This window comes from Brassica napus, chromosome C7 (assembly GCF_020379485.1).
Source record: "Brassica napus cultivar Da-Ae chromosome C7, Da-Ae, whole genome shotgun sequence".
NCBI lineage: Eukaryota > Viridiplantae > Streptophyta > Magnoliopsida > Brassicales > Brassicaceae > Brassica > Brassica napus.
In genome coordinates this window covers 21131302-21147555 of record NC_063450.1, presented here as the reverse complement: position 1 = coordinate 21147555, position 16254 = coordinate 21131302, and the positions used below count along the sequence as shown (strand labels likewise).

General features: G+C 39.9%; 4 protein-coding genes and 1 long non-coding RNA gene across 8 annotated transcripts; 3 read left to right on the top strand and 2 right to left on the bottom strand.

Moving 5' to 3' along the window:
- Nucleotides 1–1338: 1338 nt before the first annotated feature.
- Nucleotides 1339–6571, top strand: LOC106376795 (protein FAM91A1-like). 3 transcript variants are annotated; one of them, XM_013816919.3, is made up of 11 exons: nucleotides 1339–1537; nucleotides 1808–1962; nucleotides 2114–2231; nucleotides 2608–2704; nucleotides 2798–2904; nucleotides 3190–3312; nucleotides 3449–3602; nucleotides 3748–3808; nucleotides 3905–4272; nucleotides 4392–5994; nucleotides 6066–6571. In XM_013816919.3, the coding sequence occupies exons 2-11, from the start codon at nucleotides 1835–1837 to the stop codon at nucleotides 6307–6309; spliced, it is 3003 nt and encodes a 1000-aa protein (XP_013672373.1). In that variant the 5' UTR covers nucleotides 1339–1537; nucleotides 1808–1834; the 3' UTR covers nucleotides 6310–6571. The 3 variants fall into 3 exon arrangements, with proteins under 3 accessions (XP_013672373.1, XP_048619594.1, XP_048619595.1); XM_048763637.1 differs by having other exon boundaries at nucleotides 1452–1537; nucleotides 1682–1962; XM_048763638.1 differs by lacking the exons at nucleotides 1339–1537; nucleotides 1808–1962; nucleotides 2114–2231 and having other exon boundaries at nucleotides 2602–2704; nucleotides 3182–3312.
- A 139-nt stretch (nucleotides 6572–6710) lies between these two features.
- LOC106373746 lies at nucleotides 6711–7243 on the bottom strand. The gene is made up of 2 exons (XM_013813879.1): nucleotides 7117–7243; nucleotides 6711–7036 (listed from the first exon to the last, which is right to left on the bottom strand). Exons 1-2 carry the CDS (start codon nucleotides 7241–7243, stop codon nucleotides 6711–6713), a joined length of 453 nt encoding a protein of 150 aa, XP_013669333.1.
- Nucleotides 7244–8940: 1697 nt separating this feature from the next.
- LOC106376797 (pentatricopeptide repeat-containing protein At2g13420, mitochondrial) lies at nucleotides 8941–10902 on the top strand. Its single transcript, XM_013816923.3, has one exon. The coding sequence runs from the start codon at nucleotides 9219–9221 to the stop codon at nucleotides 10758–10760; it is 1542 nt and encodes a 513-aa protein (XP_013672377.1). The 5' UTR covers nucleotides 8941–9218; the 3' UTR covers nucleotides 10761–10902.
- A 39-nt stretch (nucleotides 10903–10941) lies between these two features.
- Nucleotides 10942–14809, bottom strand: LOC106376796 (probable methyltransferase PMT24). Of its 2 annotated transcripts, XM_013816921.3 has the most exons (9): nucleotides 14605–14809; nucleotides 14457–14510; nucleotides 13034–13925; nucleotides 12806–12955; nucleotides 12351–12732; nucleotides 12098–12272; nucleotides 11761–12030; nucleotides 11480–11674; nucleotides 10942–11388 (listed from the first exon to the last, which is right to left on the bottom strand). In XM_013816921.3, exons 3-9 carry the CDS (start codon nucleotides 13880–13882, stop codon nucleotides 11160–11162), a joined length of 2250 nt encoding a protein of 749 aa, XP_013672375.1. In that variant the 5' UTR covers nucleotides 13883–13925; nucleotides 14457–14510; nucleotides 14605–14809; the 3' UTR covers nucleotides 10942–11159. The 2 variants fall into 2 exon arrangements, with proteins under 2 accessions (XP_013672375.1, XP_013672376.1); XM_013816922.3 differs by lacking the exon at nucleotides 14457–14510 and having other exon boundaries at nucleotides 14605–14784.
- LOC125590252 lies at nucleotides 14801–15830 on the top strand. The gene is made up of 3 exons (XR_007326558.1): nucleotides 14801–15500; nucleotides 15577–15641; nucleotides 15718–15830. It is a non-coding gene; the product is annotated as an uncharacterized LOC125590252 (long non-coding RNA).
- The last annotated feature ends 424 nt before the right edge of the window (nucleotides 15831–16254 follow it).

The following is a 16254-nucleotide window of genomic DNA, read 5'->3' as shown; positions in this document are numbered from 1 at the left end:
GGGTCCTACCCGAAACCCGTTCGGGTACCCGAAGTATCCGCAAATAATTGAACATACTAGGTATATTTGGGTGATTGGGTATATTTTTGGTATTTCGGATTTTTTTTAAAAGTTTCGGGTTTGGATTTTCAGGTATAATTGTAGGTTTTTGGTGAAATTTTAGATTTTTAGAAAATATAATTTGGGTATTCAGGTAAAATTCGGGTATGTTTTGGGTTTTCGGGTCTGATTTTGGATAAATTTTTGGGTTTTTTTGCGGTTCTTCGGGTATTTTTAGAGTTTTCTGGTCCAGTTCGGGTATTTCGGGTCTATTTCGGGTCCTAAATAACCGACCCGGATCCGAAATATACCCAAAAATTTTAGGTATTTTACGGGTATTGAAATTATAGACCCTAACCGACCCGGACCCGACAAGACCCGATCCGGACCCGACAAGACCCGATCTGGAACCGACCCGAAAAGTTATAGGTACCTATATGGGTCTAAATTGCTAGGATCCGAAGGACCCGGACCCGACAATACCCAACCCGAACCCGACCCGAACTCGACCCGAAGACGGGGAAGCCCAAGCCTAGTCTTTTATAGGCCTGGGCATTTTACCCGGACCCGAAGACCCGAACCGGAACCGACCCGAAAATACAGGTTCGGGTCCGGGTCTGGGTCCGGGCCCGGGTCCGGGTCCATGCTAAGTACCTATTGGGTCTTTTTTTTTGGACCCGCAGGTCTCGGTTCGGGTCCGGGTCCTACCCGAGACCCGTTCGGGTACCCGAAGTACCCGCAAATAATTGTATATACTAGGTATATTTGGGTGACTGGGTATATTTTTGGTATTTTGGATTTTTTTTTAAAGTTTCGGGTTTGGATTTTCGGGTATAATTGTAGGTTTTTGGTGAAATTTTAGATTTTTAGAAAATATAATTTGGGTATTCAGGTAAAATTCGGGTATGTTTTGGGTTTTCGGGTCTGATTTTGGATAAATTTTGGGTATTTTTGCGGTCCTTCGGGTATTTTTAGAGTTTTCGGGTCCAGTTCGGGTATTTCGAGTCTATTTCGGGTCCTAAATACCCGAACCGACCCGGATCCGAAATATACCCAAAAATTTTAGGTATTTTACGGGTATTGAAATTATAGATCCGAACCGACCCGGACCCGACAAGACCCGACCCGGAACCGACCCGAAAAGTTATAGGTACCTATATGGGTCTAAATTGCTAGGATCCGAAGGATCCGGATCCGATAATACCCGACCCGAAGCCGACCCGAAGACCCGGATGTCCAGGCCTAGTCTTTTAGAGAGTAAGCTGCTTTTCAGGTGAATGTGTGTATAAATCTTTATACAATAGTATGACCGAGGAGGAGTTTGGGCCTACATTTCTAATTATTTTATAGACCATGATGTTTGGGCCCACATATCATTTTAAAGCTCATAACTTAGGCCCAGGGAGCGTACATAGTCGTAGGTTGCGCTTCCTTCAGATCTCATGAGATTCCGGTGAAGAAAACTTTAGTTGATCTCTTGAATCGCCGGTGAGCTCAGGTAATCTCCGATCGCCACTCGTCTTCTTCAATTCATCATCTTTCGAGTTTCTTATTGTGTTACGGATCACTAGTCTCGAGATCGCTGCATTTAGTCGCCAATGTTCTTTGGATTTCATAATTAGACTGCATTCCTGTGTTCTAGTAAGCTTATACGCGAAACGAAGACGATTAGCGATGGAAAATTGATCTTAGGCTTTGCGATCTTGTCGGTGGGAAGACTTCATTGGATTGAGATTCAAGCTTATTTATTTATTGTTTTACTTGGAAGATACGGAACTTCTAGGTGGGGGGAAAGATGCAGCACACTCCAGTCACCATAGAGGACCAGTTGATATCGAAAGCTGTAAGGGAAGAATGCCCATGGGAGAACCTCCCTAAACGACTTCAGTCTATTCTTGGTTCCAAGGAGGAATGGCATAGAAGGTTACTATACTAGCTTGACTTTCTTTAGCAATGAACGTTAATGTCATTATTTATTGGTGTTGAGCTGCTTTCTAGCATTTCTATGTTCTACCTTTTGGGTAGTAGCAGTATCTTTTTTTTCATTGTTTTTGATTGTGATTGTTTTATGCAGGGTTATTGAGCATTGTATTAAAAAGAGACTCCTTTGGAATACGTGTTTTGCTTGTAAAGTTTGCAAAGAAGGTGAATATTATGAAGATATGATGCGTTACTTGCGAAAGAATCTGGCCGTAAGTGTTGATGGATTTACTCTTTAAGAAATCTTCCTTTTAGTTATTTTAATGGCATTCTAGAGTAGAGTTAATAGCCTATCCTTTTCTATATTTTCTCTCTTTTCTTGTCTTTCTCCCTCTTTGTTTTGTATTCAATAGCTTCCTCTGGAAATTACTGAAGTTGCTAGAATCTGGGATTAGTAATAGTGGCAAACAAGGTTTAATTTTTAGACAAGTCTGTGATGGTAATGCTACTATTCTGAATGAGAGCTATGATTTGACACTGTTGATACAAGGCGAGATGCTTTTTGATATAGATTTGGACTTTTTTTTTCTTCTTCTTGTTACTGCCACAGGATCCGTAATCTTAATTGCTATTAACATTTACCTGCAGCTGTTTCCTTATCACCTTGCGGAGCATGTTTGCCGTGTGATGAGGATATCACCTTTCAGATACTACTGTGATATGATATTTGAAGTCATGCGTAATGGTATATTGTTGCTTCACTTTATAGCTCACTTTTCACTTAAAGTTCTACTAGCCAGCGAGTTTTTCATCCTCATTCCTTTTTTATTTGACACAGAGCAACCTTACGACAGTATCCCAAACTTCAGTGCGGCAGATGCTTTCAGGCTTACGGGCATAGGGAGAAATGAATTCATTGATATCATGAATAAATGCAGATCTAAGGTACTTCTGCATCTATAATCTGCACTGATATATTGTCCAAGTTACACTCTTGATATTTTGTTTTGCTTTGACTTCCTACTCGGAGAATCTGTTTGTGTATAAAATACGAGAATTCAAAGATTACGAAATTCAAGATATAGTATTTCCTGATTTCATTTTCTGACACTGTAATTTGTAAATAAAGAAATTATCATAAAGAATCACTTTTCCTCGTGTCAATTTGGATGTTGTCCACCAGCTTCTATTATGTCTTAATTCTTTTCATGTATGTGTTGAGCTTTCCAGAAAATTATGTGGAAGCTGAACAAATCGATTGCGAAAGATTTCTTACCTACTCAACCTGTGGATTTCCCTATTGACCCTTGGTGGGGTGTTTGCCTTGTTAACTTCACCATAGAAGAGTTTAAGGTGATCTAAGCTTGTCTATATCTTTTATGCTTCTTGCTTCTGAAACCAATTATGCTCATACTGAACTACTGAGATGTCACTGCAATCGTACTGTTCCTAGTCTGATCGCAGATCTTAATTTTTGTTCTTTGCATAGAAACTTTCAGAAGATGAGACGGCCACAATAGATAAAATTTGCAAAGAGGAAGTTAATGCATATGTCCTCTTTGATCCGGAAGTCATAAAAGGTCTATACCAAAGAGGATTGATATATTTTGATGTCCCAGTCTACCAGGATGACCGCTTTAAAGGTGAGTTTATGCCAATACAATTTCATGCTATTTTTATTTACTTGGAACAAAGCGAGGAGTCTGCTCTCAGATTCCAGTATGTCAGTATGGGATTTTGTCTCGTGAGACTAAGATTTCACTGACATTCATTGCATCGCTGTTTCAGTTTCAAAGCTTGAAGGGTTCATCTCCAACAGAGAGCAGTCTTATGAAGATCCCATTGAAGAGTAAGGAATCTATTTCGCTACATGGAAGCTTAGCTCATCTTGGATGTAGTTCCCTGAGATTAATAGAATTCTAATTGCTGTAAGTTCATTTTGCAGATTACTCTATGCAGTTTTTGTAGTTTCAAATGAGAATTCAACAGTTGCAGAGCTGGCATCCACTTTGCAAGCTGACCTTGCTCAATTACAGGCTGCTGCGTCTTTTGTTTGCCGCTTGGGGTGGGCTGTAAAGCTAATTGATCCGGCTTCTGTGCTTCATGATAAGATTATGCCTGGGTCTCCACGTGCCATCCTCAGTGATGAAGACGATACTCGTGCTTCCTACATGTCTGCTGATGGTGAGGCGGCTCAAAATGGAGATAATTTAGGGTCAGAAAGCTCTGGATTACGTTCGAGTCATGTTCGAGTTGCTTTCATAGTCGATGCTAACATAACATCATATCTAATGATGGGTTCTGTTTCGCCAGGTATCCTTTCCTAGTTCCATTTGATGCGCAACTTATAATTATTGATAGCCCATAAATATCAACTATACTTTTTGCATTATTATAATATATTCCATCCATGTTAATGAACACTGTTATAGGATTGAAGTCTCATGCTGTAACACTCTATGAAGCTGGAAAGCTCGGGCATACTAGTATCCCGGACCTTTGCAAGGATTTGAGCACATTAGAGGGAGCAAAATTTGAGGGTGAACTGCAAGAATTTGCAAACCATGCCTTTAGCCTTCGTTGTGTCCTGGAATGTTTGATATCTGGTGGAGTTGCTACTGATACTGCAGTTGATACGATGGGCCCTGGAACTTCGATTAATGATGAGGCTGTAACTCTTCTTGCTGATGTCAATTCTCCTGATAATTCTGGAGATTCTTTAACCAGCCAAAATAGTGAGGCTTCAATGGTTTCAGATGCCCCTCACGAGGATCCCATGTCGACAGAGCGTGTCCCTGAAAGCTCTGAACATGAAGCAGCTGCAACTACACTGGCCGATGATACTACTGCCTTGACCGAGACCTTTAGTTCTAACCTAAGCCTTCAGAATGACGGGAAGCCGATCACCGTAGAAGGACCCGACACCAGTAAAGGAAACAAGAAAAGGAAGAGATATCGCGTTGATATTCTTCGTTGTGAAAGTCTGGCTTCTCTAACACCAGTTACTCTAGATCGTTTGTTTTCCCGAGACTACGATATCGTTGTTTCAATGGTTCCTCTTCCTCTAACGACTGTTCTACCTGGACCTTCAGGCCCCGTTCATTTCGGTCCTCCCTCCCATTCATCGATGACACAGTGGATGAAACTGGTATTGTATTCAACCGTGGGCACTGGGCCTTTGTCGGTTATCTTGATGAAAGGGCAGTGTCTGCGGATGCTTCCTGCTCCACTAGCTGGCTGTGAGAAAGCTCTCATTTGGTCTTGGGATGGATCTTCGGTTGGTGGCTTAGGAAACAAGTTTGAAGGTAACTTGGTCAAAGGAAGTATACTGCTACACTGTTTGAATTGCCTTCTCAAGTGCTCAGCTGTTCTCGTTCAGCCTCTCAGCAAGCATGATCTTGACAACTCTGGAAGAATTGTTACTTTAGATATACCATTACCCCTGAAGAACTCTGATGGCTCCATTCCTCATTTCGCCGACGAGCTCGGACTTCCCCTTGAGGAAAACACAAAGCTGAACTCTCTCTTAACCAAGCTGGCGAACAACATGGAGCTGTGGACAGTCGGTTACATTCGCCTATTGAAACTTTTTAAAGCAAAGGATCCAGCAGGCTACTTCTCTCCGGATGATGATGAGAAGTATGAATGGGTCCCTTTAACCGTGGAGTTTGGGCTGCCACTATTCAGTCCAAAGCTGTGCAACCACATCTGCAAAAGAATCGTCTCGTCAGAGTTACTTCAAGCAGATTCGCTCATGGAACAGCACAATGCAATGCAGTGCATAAGGAAAAGGTTGAAAGATATATGCGCACAGTACCAAGCAACAGGTCCAGCTGCTAAACTTCTTTACCAGAAAGAACAAGCAAAGGAGGCTCCTCGTAGTAAGCTCATGAACTATGCAAGTGGCAAATGGAACCCACTCGTGGACCCTTCCTCCCCAATTTCAGGTGCCTCGAGCGAATTTCAACGTTTGAAACTCGCTAATCGCCAACGTTGCCGGACTGAAGTTCTAAGCTTCGATGGTAGCATTCTCAGGTCAGTTTAGTTTCTTGAATTTTATTTATTTCTTGTCTCAGTGTTTGAGGAACTTTTGGGGGTGGTCGCAGATCCTACACTTGCCCTGTATATGAGGCTGCCACTAGGACCATAGACGAGAATGCACCTTCAACTGCAACAAAGGCAGATGGAGATGAAGCAGATAGCCGAGAAGTGGTTCTTCCAGGACTGAATCTTCTCTATGATGGTTCAGAGTTGCACCCTTTTGACATTGGGGCTTGCCTTCAAGCTCGTCAACCAGTTGCTCTCATTGCAGAAGCTGCTGCTGCATCTGCTATCCTCGCCCCCAAGTAGTAGTAAACACTCACGGAGGCTCTATCCAAACTTTTCATCCGACATCAGATGAAGGGAGATCCTGAATCTTAATAGTGTTTCAAAGTTTGACTAGTCAGTCCTTTTGCAGCTCTGCATATAAACTTTGGGTTATTTCGGTGACACAAGTTCATGGCCAAATAATTTCGGTTTGGATTTGGGTTGGTTTGATGTGAATTTTGTTTAATTTGATGAAAATCTGCAACAGCGTTGGTTCGAAGACATGCAAAGAGAAACTTTGATTTTTAGAGCAACTAAACCAGAAAGTAGTTTGATCGTATTGCAAATACTACAGAAAGATAAACATGTCTACTACACAAAGAAGTCTTTCTCACTGAATATATTCACCAGACCGTAGGGAGTTCCGAGTTAGATTCATTCATTCATTCATCAATGTGGTAGTCGCCTCTTGACAGCAAACTGAACATCTTCAATAAACTGACTTGATCGCGGATGAAATCGCACCCAAGGTTTTGCAATTCCGTATGATATTTAAGATGATCATCGAAATCATCATCAGTTTCTACTATCTGGTCTAGGGCTAACCGGGCAGCTATCCTCTGGCTTTCGATGTCAGTGTTCCTATCATCAACCTGCCGCTTTTCTTGCAGTTTCTCACGTGCCTTTGCTATCAAGTCTTTGAAACCGTGGTTTTGTTTCTCAATCTTGTCACGGCCTGGTTCGTTGTAATAACCTCGCCCTCCTTCGTCTTTGTATCGTGATCACGAATTCTCCAAGCCGTATTCTCATGGATTAATCGCGTAACCTTGGGATCCACCTTTGTTTCACGAAGTCTGATCAAAGCTGTGATTGATTTCTCCTGTTCTGCAAATTTAGAAGCTTCGATGGTCTTCTTTTGTCTCTTTTCAGGTAGAGTCTCTTCACCAGAGTGTTTGCGTTTCCTTGGAACCGCCATGTCGCACCTTTGACACACTAAGAAAAAATATAAGAAGAGATGTGACTCAAACCCTAACAAAATAGAGTAGAGAAGTAATTGGTGAATCTTTTGGATCAATTCAAGTCTACGTTTATTATATAGTGTCTCACACTTGCTTCTATTCGATCGGAGCGGTTATGCTTGTACGTTGTTGCGCCCAAGCTATTATAAATTTTTGTTTGTTTAGATTATTTGATTCTTGTCTTTCTTTTATTCTAACGATGTTTTTTTTGGTTGGTGTTTCAAATTATTATTTTTTTAAATAATTCTGTTTATGCTCGTGGAACTTTTGTACTTTGAAGAAATTTTATTTATATAGTACTGAAGAAGAATACTTATTTTTTTTTTAAATGCTTTGGATTTGCAAATCAACATTTAATTAAAATGAGAGTCACATCTTGATGAAAAAAAATATTCTACAAAACTAATCACAAAAAAAAAAAAAAATTCAGGTAAAGCTAGTGATATAAAATAGCAAAATAAATGGGAAAACCGTTTGTCAAAAAAAAAAAAAGGGAAAACCGTACATCTGTTGTAATCAAATACTAGAGCTTGAACCGCGCGTCCGCGTAGATATTTATTTTTATTTCTTATAAATAAATTTTTATTTGTATTAGTTATAATATATATTTTAAAATTTACCCGTTCAAATAATTGTTTAATATGACATTTCTAAACACAATAATTTTATTGTTTATATTGATTAGTTTTATTTTATCCTCTAAACCATCAATTGTATGATCAATATTTTTAGAATATGACCTATATATCCGAACAAATGTATTTTATTTTTTTTATAGATCAAAATTTTATGATAATATATAATATTTTTTTGTATATACTATTTATGGATTAAAATTTAATGATAATGTATAGTAAATTTGTTGTATATACTATATATTATGTATATATGGAATTAGTCAAATAGTTACCGTATAATGTATGTATTTAATTATGCAATTTATATATGGAATTAATTATTTCCAAACACACATATATAAATAAATAGAAAAAGACAAAGAATACAAAAACCTAGGTTTATTAATTATTGTTGCCATAAATTTTAGTTAGAATTTGATTTTGGAAATACATTAATTAAAGAAGAAAAACAAAAAATCATAAAAGGTAAGTTAATTAATAACTTCAGTGGCATGCCAGTATAAATAAGTTGAAAAATAAATGGGTATTTTATTTTTATACTTCTCTTTTAATAGTATAGATAATTACGTGAGTATTATGTACACAAAATAAGACAAATTATGTAATTAAATTTGATATGACATTAATATTTTTGAGACGGTTTTATTTGGTATTTTTATAAAAATGTTTTTATGCAAATTATTTACAAATATTCCGGTAGGGGTATTTACTTTGGTCAGAAGACAAGCTCCTGACCAAATAGTTTCTGTATGGATTTGAGTCGGTTTGATGTGAATTTTGATGCAAATCTGAACCATATTGTTGATTCTAAGACATGCAACACCATCCTTCTATAAAGAGAAACTATTTGAACTTTTAGAGCAACTGAACCAAATATAGTTTGCTAATACAATAACAGAATTACACTGGATCATATTTACTAGAAAAAGATAAACTTCAGACATATTCTAATATTACACCACAAATAAAACATATAAACAGATCACAAACTCTGGGTGTTCTCTTTGATTCATCAATGTAGTAATCATATCGTTATCATGTAATGTACATGAACAGCGGTCAGACAACACAGAAGTTTGAATAAAAGTAGCTGAAGTTTTGTGCAACTCTTAGACCGAATAATCTCAACATCTAAAAGTCTGGTTATTTTTGGTTTTGATTCGGTTATTCAGGTTAAACCGATCAGTAATTTTTCTGAAAAATCTGGCTCGGTCCAGTTTGGTTTAACCGCAGTGTGAAAACCACAATTATCTTTTTTTGAGTTGTTCAGAGCAAAACGGAACATTGCAGAAAGATGCTGAAGCAAAAAATCTCACCACCGGCCTTTCCACTCCTCCGTCGTCTCTCCACCACCGCCGCCGCCGCCGGATTCTCTCTCAACCTCCCGAAACTCGAACCCTCAAACGACGCCGAGCTAATCTCCCAAATCCTCGTGACCAATCACAACCCTTTCCACTTCACAGAATCATCTCTGCAGCTCAACGGAATCTCCCTCTCTCCTCACCTCATCAACCAAACCCTCCTCCGTCTCCGCCACAACTCCAAAATCGCCCTCTCCTTCTTCCAGTACCTACGCTCCTTACCATCTCCTTCGACAACAACAACGCTCGCCTCCTTCAACCTCATCATCGACATCCTCGGAAAAGTCCGCCAATTCGACGTCGCTCGACAGCTAATCGTCGAGATGGAGCAGCAGGAGAACCTCAAACCTTCCTCGGAGACGTTTCTCATCCTCGTCAAGCGTCTAATCGCCGCCGGACTCACTCGCCAAGCCGTCCGAGCTTTCGACGACGCGCCTTGCTTCCTCGAGAACCGTCTCGGCGTCGACGAGTTCGCGTTTCTCCTCGACACGCTTTGTAAATACGGACACACGAAGTTAGCCGTTGGGGTTTTCAACGAACGCAAATCTGAGTTCGGATGCGACGAGAAGGTTTACACGATTCTGATCGCCGGCTGGTGTAAGCTGCGGAGGATCGACATGGCGGAGAGATTCTTAGCGGAGATGATCGGATCCGGGATCGAGCCTAACGTCGTGACGTACAACGTTCTGCTCAACGGGATCTGCCGGACGGCGAGTTTGCATCCCGAGGAGAGGTTTGAGAGGAACGTGAGAAACGCCGAGAAGGTGTTCGATGAAATGCGTGAGAGAGGGATCGAACCTGATGTCACGAGCTTTTCGATCGTGCTTCATATGTACAGCAGAGCTCATAAGTCCGAGCTGAGTTTGGATAAGCTGAAACTCATGAAGGCCAAAGGGATTAGCCCCACGACGGAAACGTACACTTCCGTTGTGAAGTGTCTATGTTCTTGTGGGAGGTTGGAGGAAGCTGAGGAGCTGCTTGAAGCAATGGTGGGAGATGGGATAAGCCCTTCTTCCGCTACATACAATTGCTTTTTCAAAGAGTACAAAGGAAGAAAAGATGCTACCGGGGCGATGAATCTGTATAAGAAGATGAAAGATGGATTGTGCAAGCCGAATACGAACACTTATAATGTTCTGTTGGGTACGTTTATAAACTTGGGCAAGATGGAGATTGTGGGAGAGATTTGGGATGATCTTAAAGGAAGCGAAACGGGTCCGGATTTGGATTCGTACACTTCGTTGGTTCATGGGTTGTGTGGGAAGGATAAATGGAAAGAGGCTTGTGGGTACTTTGTGGAGATGATAGAGAGAGGTTTCTTGCCGCAGAAGCTAACGTTTGAGACGTTGTATAAAGGGTTAATACAGTCTAATAAGTTGAGGACTTGGAGGAGGTTGAAGAAGAAACTCGATGAGGAATCTATCACCTTTGGATCTGAGTTTCAGAGATATCCTTTTGAGCCTTACAAGAGATGATGAGACTGGTGTTTTGTTTAATCAAAAATCTGGTTCTAGACTGTTGTTTTTCTTTGTTAAACTTAAAACTCATGTATAATCTGGCCATGTTACAAGGTCATAATTATATTTTACTTAGAATGGTTTACAAATGTGATGATTATTATATGTGCATGTCCGTCCTCATATAAGATTTCATGTATGACTTTTCATAGGTGCTTAGGAGCAAACCATAAACTCATAAGTTTACACTTTTGAGACAATTGTCTTGTATACAATTTTTGTCAATGCAAAGGAAAAAGGGATACAAATATTGGACTAATACAAGTAACAATCAATGTGATCATAAAAGAAAAAACTTAATTATGAAACTATAGAAAGTAAAAAAACCCATTTTATTCTTCTTAGTTTCCATTCACCTCAGGCTATTGCCCATGTAACTGTCTCGACCTCTGTAGGACGCCACAATGACTTCTGAACAGAGAGCACTCCTTCTCCATCTTTGGAATGAGTCATTCTTACATTCCATTTCATCGATTTCACCATCTTCTCTATTTCTCCTATTGTTTCCATGTCATCTCTTACTATAAAAGTTCCTTGTGGTCTGAGTATCCTGTCCACTTCAGTCATTGCCGACACCAAGCTGCACCTGAATGAGTGTTGTTTATATATACAATCATCAGATTTTGCAATCAAGAAAAGGTCACAGAGATATGTGAGTGTACTGTATATCTACATACCTCTTCTTCAGTGCAGAGAAAAGATGATCAGCATGAAGAAGGTCGTAAGTTCGAGGGTAAGTGCTGAATGATTCACACCAGTCATGGTAGATTCCAAACAAACCACGTTCATATATAATTGGTAGCGTATCAGCTGAGTCGATAGGAACTACATTCATCACCCACAGCTTCAGATCCTTCAATGCAGCAGCAAAACTGAAACCAAGAAAGAGAGAGATCATTTAATAACAAATACATGGAGTCAGTTTTTATATTGGTGAATGGTTTTCTTCAGTACTTACCCTCCATAGACAGCTCTCATGTCCATCACATTTCTCACATACGACCAATCGATTCCCATACCGTTGAGGTATGACTTTGAAACAATAGTCTTCCAGCGTTCTTGGTCTGCTGTGAAATCCTCTTGTGCAGGTTTTCCATACACACCTTCCTGAGAATCCAACCACTGAGGAACAGTCTCTACTCTCTCTGGCCAACTCTCAGGCCAAACTGCTCCGCGTTTTGATGAGTCTTCTGTCACTTTGTGCATACATGCCTCAAGAGGAACATTCCTGCAATCATACACTTTAGCAACAAAGTTCCATTGCATTGATGTGAGAAAGGGAAGAGATAAGCTACCAAGCGGCGTTTTGATCATCAGAATCTTTGCAGAGAGGTGGCTCGTTTTGAGATCTTTGGTTGTAGCAATCATTCGACATTGGCTTTTGGTAAATGGCAGCACCAACTTCATTCAGTTTATCTTTCTTTATCGTCATTAGTTTCCAGCACATTGCCTTTGTTAGCTTCGACATAGCTACAGAACATAAAGAAACATCTCACATGTTAGTTAAGAACCATCTGTAAACAGTCTTATTCATATCCAAATCCAAACCTTTCCATATGCCAACGTCTTCTTCGGTCTTCCTGTAAACTGGAGTCGCTGACCAGACAAAGAAACCACCAGGCCTCAATGCACGGTTCAGTTCCAAAAGTAGTTTGCCACCTTCAATATGCCAAGGGACTCTACAACGAGCACAATGGATAAGATCGAAAACAGATCCTGGGAAAGGCAATCTCTTGGTTCCCATAACATTTGACATTGCAGGGATACCACGTTCCAAAGCAAACTGCACCTGCGCCTCGTGTTCATCTTTGGGTGCAAATGACAAAGCAAGCACATCTCTGTCGAAAAGATATCCTCCGAAGCTAGCAACACCACACCCAACATCCAATATAACACGTGTTCTGTTTCCCCAAGCAATATCAGGATATGACTGCAATCAATACACATATCAATGTTAATAGTCAATGAGAAAGTCGTGTAGACATTGAATGAATAAGGTGTACCTCTTGGAGGAAATCGATATAGTGAAGAGCACCGTTCTTGAACTGAGTACCACCACCAGGGAATGTTAAGTATTCACCACTCATCTTCACCCAGTTTTGATGTCCTTTCACATGTGCAAGCTTGGTGTGAGGAATGTTGTTGTACCATATCTGTGTGTCAACACAAAACATAAAAGAGTTAAATTGGTATCACTGAAAAATAACATAATGGGTCTCAAGAAGCTTTACCTTTTCTCTGCTCTTAGGCCATTTGATGGATCGCTTATACCCTTCGGGAAGAGAAACAAGGCAGGTTGGAGATTCCTCAGGACAATGCCTCTCGCGATGTTCATAATGCTTAGTGGAATGAAGCTTCTTGATAGCTTGCCAGTTGTCAAGGCAAGGGATGTAGTCTGGTCCAGCTGTCACATTGCAGACTTTCCATTTGATTGAGGACACTTGTGCTTTCTTCTCGTTCTGCGACTCAACCAATTGTGTAGACCAAGCCCCGCTTCCACTGCTCGACTCCTTTGTAATCTCGGCCTGGTCACCAGTGCTCTTCTCAGTGTTCTCTTCAGTTTCGCCAGCGCTATCTTCTGTCTTCTTCTCAGTGTTTTCTTCAGTATTCTCTTCGGTTCCATTACCATCCTCTGATTTGTTTTCCTCCGAGCTCTCTTCCAGTTGTGTCTTCTCTTTCTGCTTCGTTTCATCACTTTCTGACTCACCCTCTCCATCTTTTCTATCCCCTTCACCATTCTTGTCTTCAAACTCCTTTTTCTCCTCAACCTGCTCCGTTTTCTCCTCACCAGAGCTCTCAGGATCAGGCTTCTCCTCGTTGCTTTCTGTCACAACCTCAGTTTCCTCAGTCTTGGAACCTTTGTCAAATTCTTCGTTTGTGAAATAAGTCTTGGTAGTAGTTTCCACATCCTTTGGAGTCTGGTTAGAAGAGAAGTCAACAGACTCGGTAGGAGCAGACCAAGAAGACATGAACATCCAGGCCCCAACCAAACAGAGAGAAACAACTAAGACTATGGTGATGGTTAAGCCATAGCCTGATGACTTCTTCCCATCTACACGAGAATACTTCCCCATTGCCATGTTCCTCCTATAGACCCAAGGCACAATCGCTAGTCACATGCACCTGCAACACCAAATATATAAAGACTATAGTGAGCAGTAAAAGTATCAAAAGGTCTGGTTTAGAAGAGGCTAGGGAAGATCTACACTGATGGCTAAGGAAGATCCATAAGGATGTTGGGTTTCTACAGAACTGATAGCAAACCATTGTGTAGATACTATTGGCTAATGGCTACTCTCATACTTGAGCTTGTTTTTTTTAAACTTTGTTTGACGGGTTATCTCCAATTTCTGAGCTTAATCACATGATAATATGATACTATAGAGAAGGTAAAAAGAAGACAGAGCAGAGAACATGAAACAGCAGATAAAAAAATCAACAAACAAAAAAAACACTTGAATTTATAACTAAAAAGTGAAACAACCCAAAGCATACTACTTTTTTTCTTTTCTAGCTCAAAGCATATTTACTTTGAGCAAACATAAGTAGAACAAAGAAGAAAAGAGCATAGACATTTACAGAAATACCCAGAAGAGGCAAGAAACATTTAAAGAAAGCCATAGACTTGGTGTAGTCCAAAAGTAAAAAGATTACCAGAGAAAAGGGGTTGCAGACTCACAGATCTCCCTCCTCCCAAATAGATTGAAACTTTATGAGCAGAGAGAGAAGAGTGTAAGAGAAAAGGTCCAGATCCCGATCTAGTAGAAAGAGCAAGCAAGAGAGACTATATTGATCTACTGACCTTTTTTTTATAAGTGGGAGCAAGTGGTGAAGCAAATCATAGTCTTTACTGGCTCTGTAGTAGTGACTGAGTTAGTAGTTTACGACCTTAAAATACCAGAATTTTGGATCTCAATTTCCTTCCACCCACATTTCCATTTAATTTTCATTTCATATTTCGTTTTCCACGATTTGATTATTCGCTTGTCCCCCACCCTGCGTCGGTCACCGACATTTACAGCTAAGCTATCAACGATATTTATTACAAATTACCACCTAATGAAATAGGTTATTTACAAGGGCCCAACCTAAAGATCCGACCCACCTAAATCTAACCCTAGAATCCGACCAAACTAAAAGCGAAACGACATCGTTCCTTCTCCACCCCAAACTCTCTCCCTCTTGCGACGGAAAACCAAAGCCCCTTAGCAGCAGAGTCGCATCGTTCTTTGTCCCTTCTCCATCTAAATCGAGAATTCATCAATCTCTCTCTCTTATTTCTCGTGTCTCAAGTCTCTCTGTCCCTCATTGTGATTGAAACCCCTCCAAAACCCCTAAGTCGAGAATCACATCGTTTTTTTCTTTGTGGTAAGTGATTAGTTTCTCTTTATTTGATAGTTATTTGGTCGTTTTGTAACTAGGTTTGAAAATTTTTTTGGGGAAACTTAATAAATGTGTCTGTAGAAAAAGAATATTGGCTTTGAAATTGGGGTAAAAACTTGTGTAATCTTATTATCAGGTATATGTTACACAGACCGAAAACTGATACAATTTTTGTGTGTTTTGAGTAAGCTGTATTAAATTGTTGAGATGCCTAGTTAAGACTAAAATAAATATTTAGTTGAGACTAGCATCACTCTCTTTCTTGATCTTCTACCTGGTATCCCTTTATGGATGAAGAATCCTGACTATGAAAGAGTAAGTTAACTCAACATATTGAATCATTCTAGCTTCTTGATTTACTTGATGACACTGATATTCTTCTTTCTACAAGATATTGAAGGTGGACTGGCTTGGCTCCACAGATTTATCTCATACATGTGGCCCTACCTTGATAAGGTTCTCTTTGTTTCCTGCTTCTTATCAATTTATGCTTCTGTATATAAGCTTTAGTTTTTCATTCTCCTGTTTATAGGTTGTTTGCAAGATTATTCGGAGCTCCGCACAACCCATATTGCAGATTACATTGGCACTTTCTGTATAGAATCCATTGAGTTCGAGAAACTGAGCCTTTCACCCACAGTTCATGGCAAGTCTTACTCCCATTTTTACGTAATTTTCACATCTGTAAGATGTGCTAATGGTCAAAGAGTAATGTGCAGGTATTAAGTTCTATGAGACCAACGAGAAGGAGCTTCTGTTTGAACCTTCAATCAAGTGGGCAGGCAATCCCTATATTGTTTTGGTGTCAAAAACATAAGCCGTGCATGGTTGTATAGAGTTTATAGTTTAGAATATGTTGTATGAGTCTGAGTAAGCATGGTGTTAAAATTGAAGGAAGACTACTGTCCATGTCATCTTAGTGTTAACACTTCACTTGACTGCGTCAAGTTGACAAAAAATAAGAAATTGAGTATCTTTATTGTTTTGAACTTTTCTTCGAGGTAGTTAAAACTTGTATCGGTTGCAAAAGACATGTTAGAATAACTAATTTTATTAAGTTTATTATGTC

Bases quoted from the DNA above. Each gene is read 5' to 3' on its own strand.
- LOC106376797 (XM_013816923.3), top strand. From the start codon at position 9,219: ATGCTGAAGCAAAAAATCTCACCACCGGCCTTTCCACTCCTCCGTCGT.
- LOC106376796 (XM_013816921.3), bottom strand. From the start codon at position 13,882: ATGGCAATGGGGAAGTATTCTCGTGTAGATGGGAAGAAGTCATCAGGC. The intron at 12,956-13,033 runs GTAAAGCTTCTT...GTTGACACACAG, and splicing joins GGCCTAAGAGCAGAGAAAAG to ATATGGTACAACAACATTCC. The intron at 12,733-12,805 runs GTACACCTTATT...TATTGATTGCAG, and splicing joins ATATCGATTTCCTCCAAGAG to TCATATCCTGATATTGCTTG.
- LOC106373746 (XM_013813879.1), bottom strand. From the start codon at position 7,243: ATGGCGGTTCCAAGGAAACGCAAACACTCTGGTGAAGAGACTCTACCT. The intron at 7,037-7,116 runs GTGAAACAAAGG...CACGATACAAAG, and splicing joins CACAGCTTTGATCAGACTTC to ACGAAGGAGGGCGAGGTTAT.
- LOC106376795 (XM_013816919.3), top strand. From the start codon at position 1,835: ATGCAGCACACTCCAGTCACCATAGAGGACCAGTTGATATCGAAAGCT. The intron at 1,963-2,113 runs GTTACTATACTA...TGTTTTATGCAG, and splicing joins AAGGAGGAATGGCATAGAAG to GGTTATTGAGCATTGTATTA. The intron at 2,232-2,607 runs GTAAGTGTTGAT...ATTTACCTGCAG, and splicing joins ACTTGCGAAAGAATCTGGCC to CTGTTTCCTTATCACCTTGC.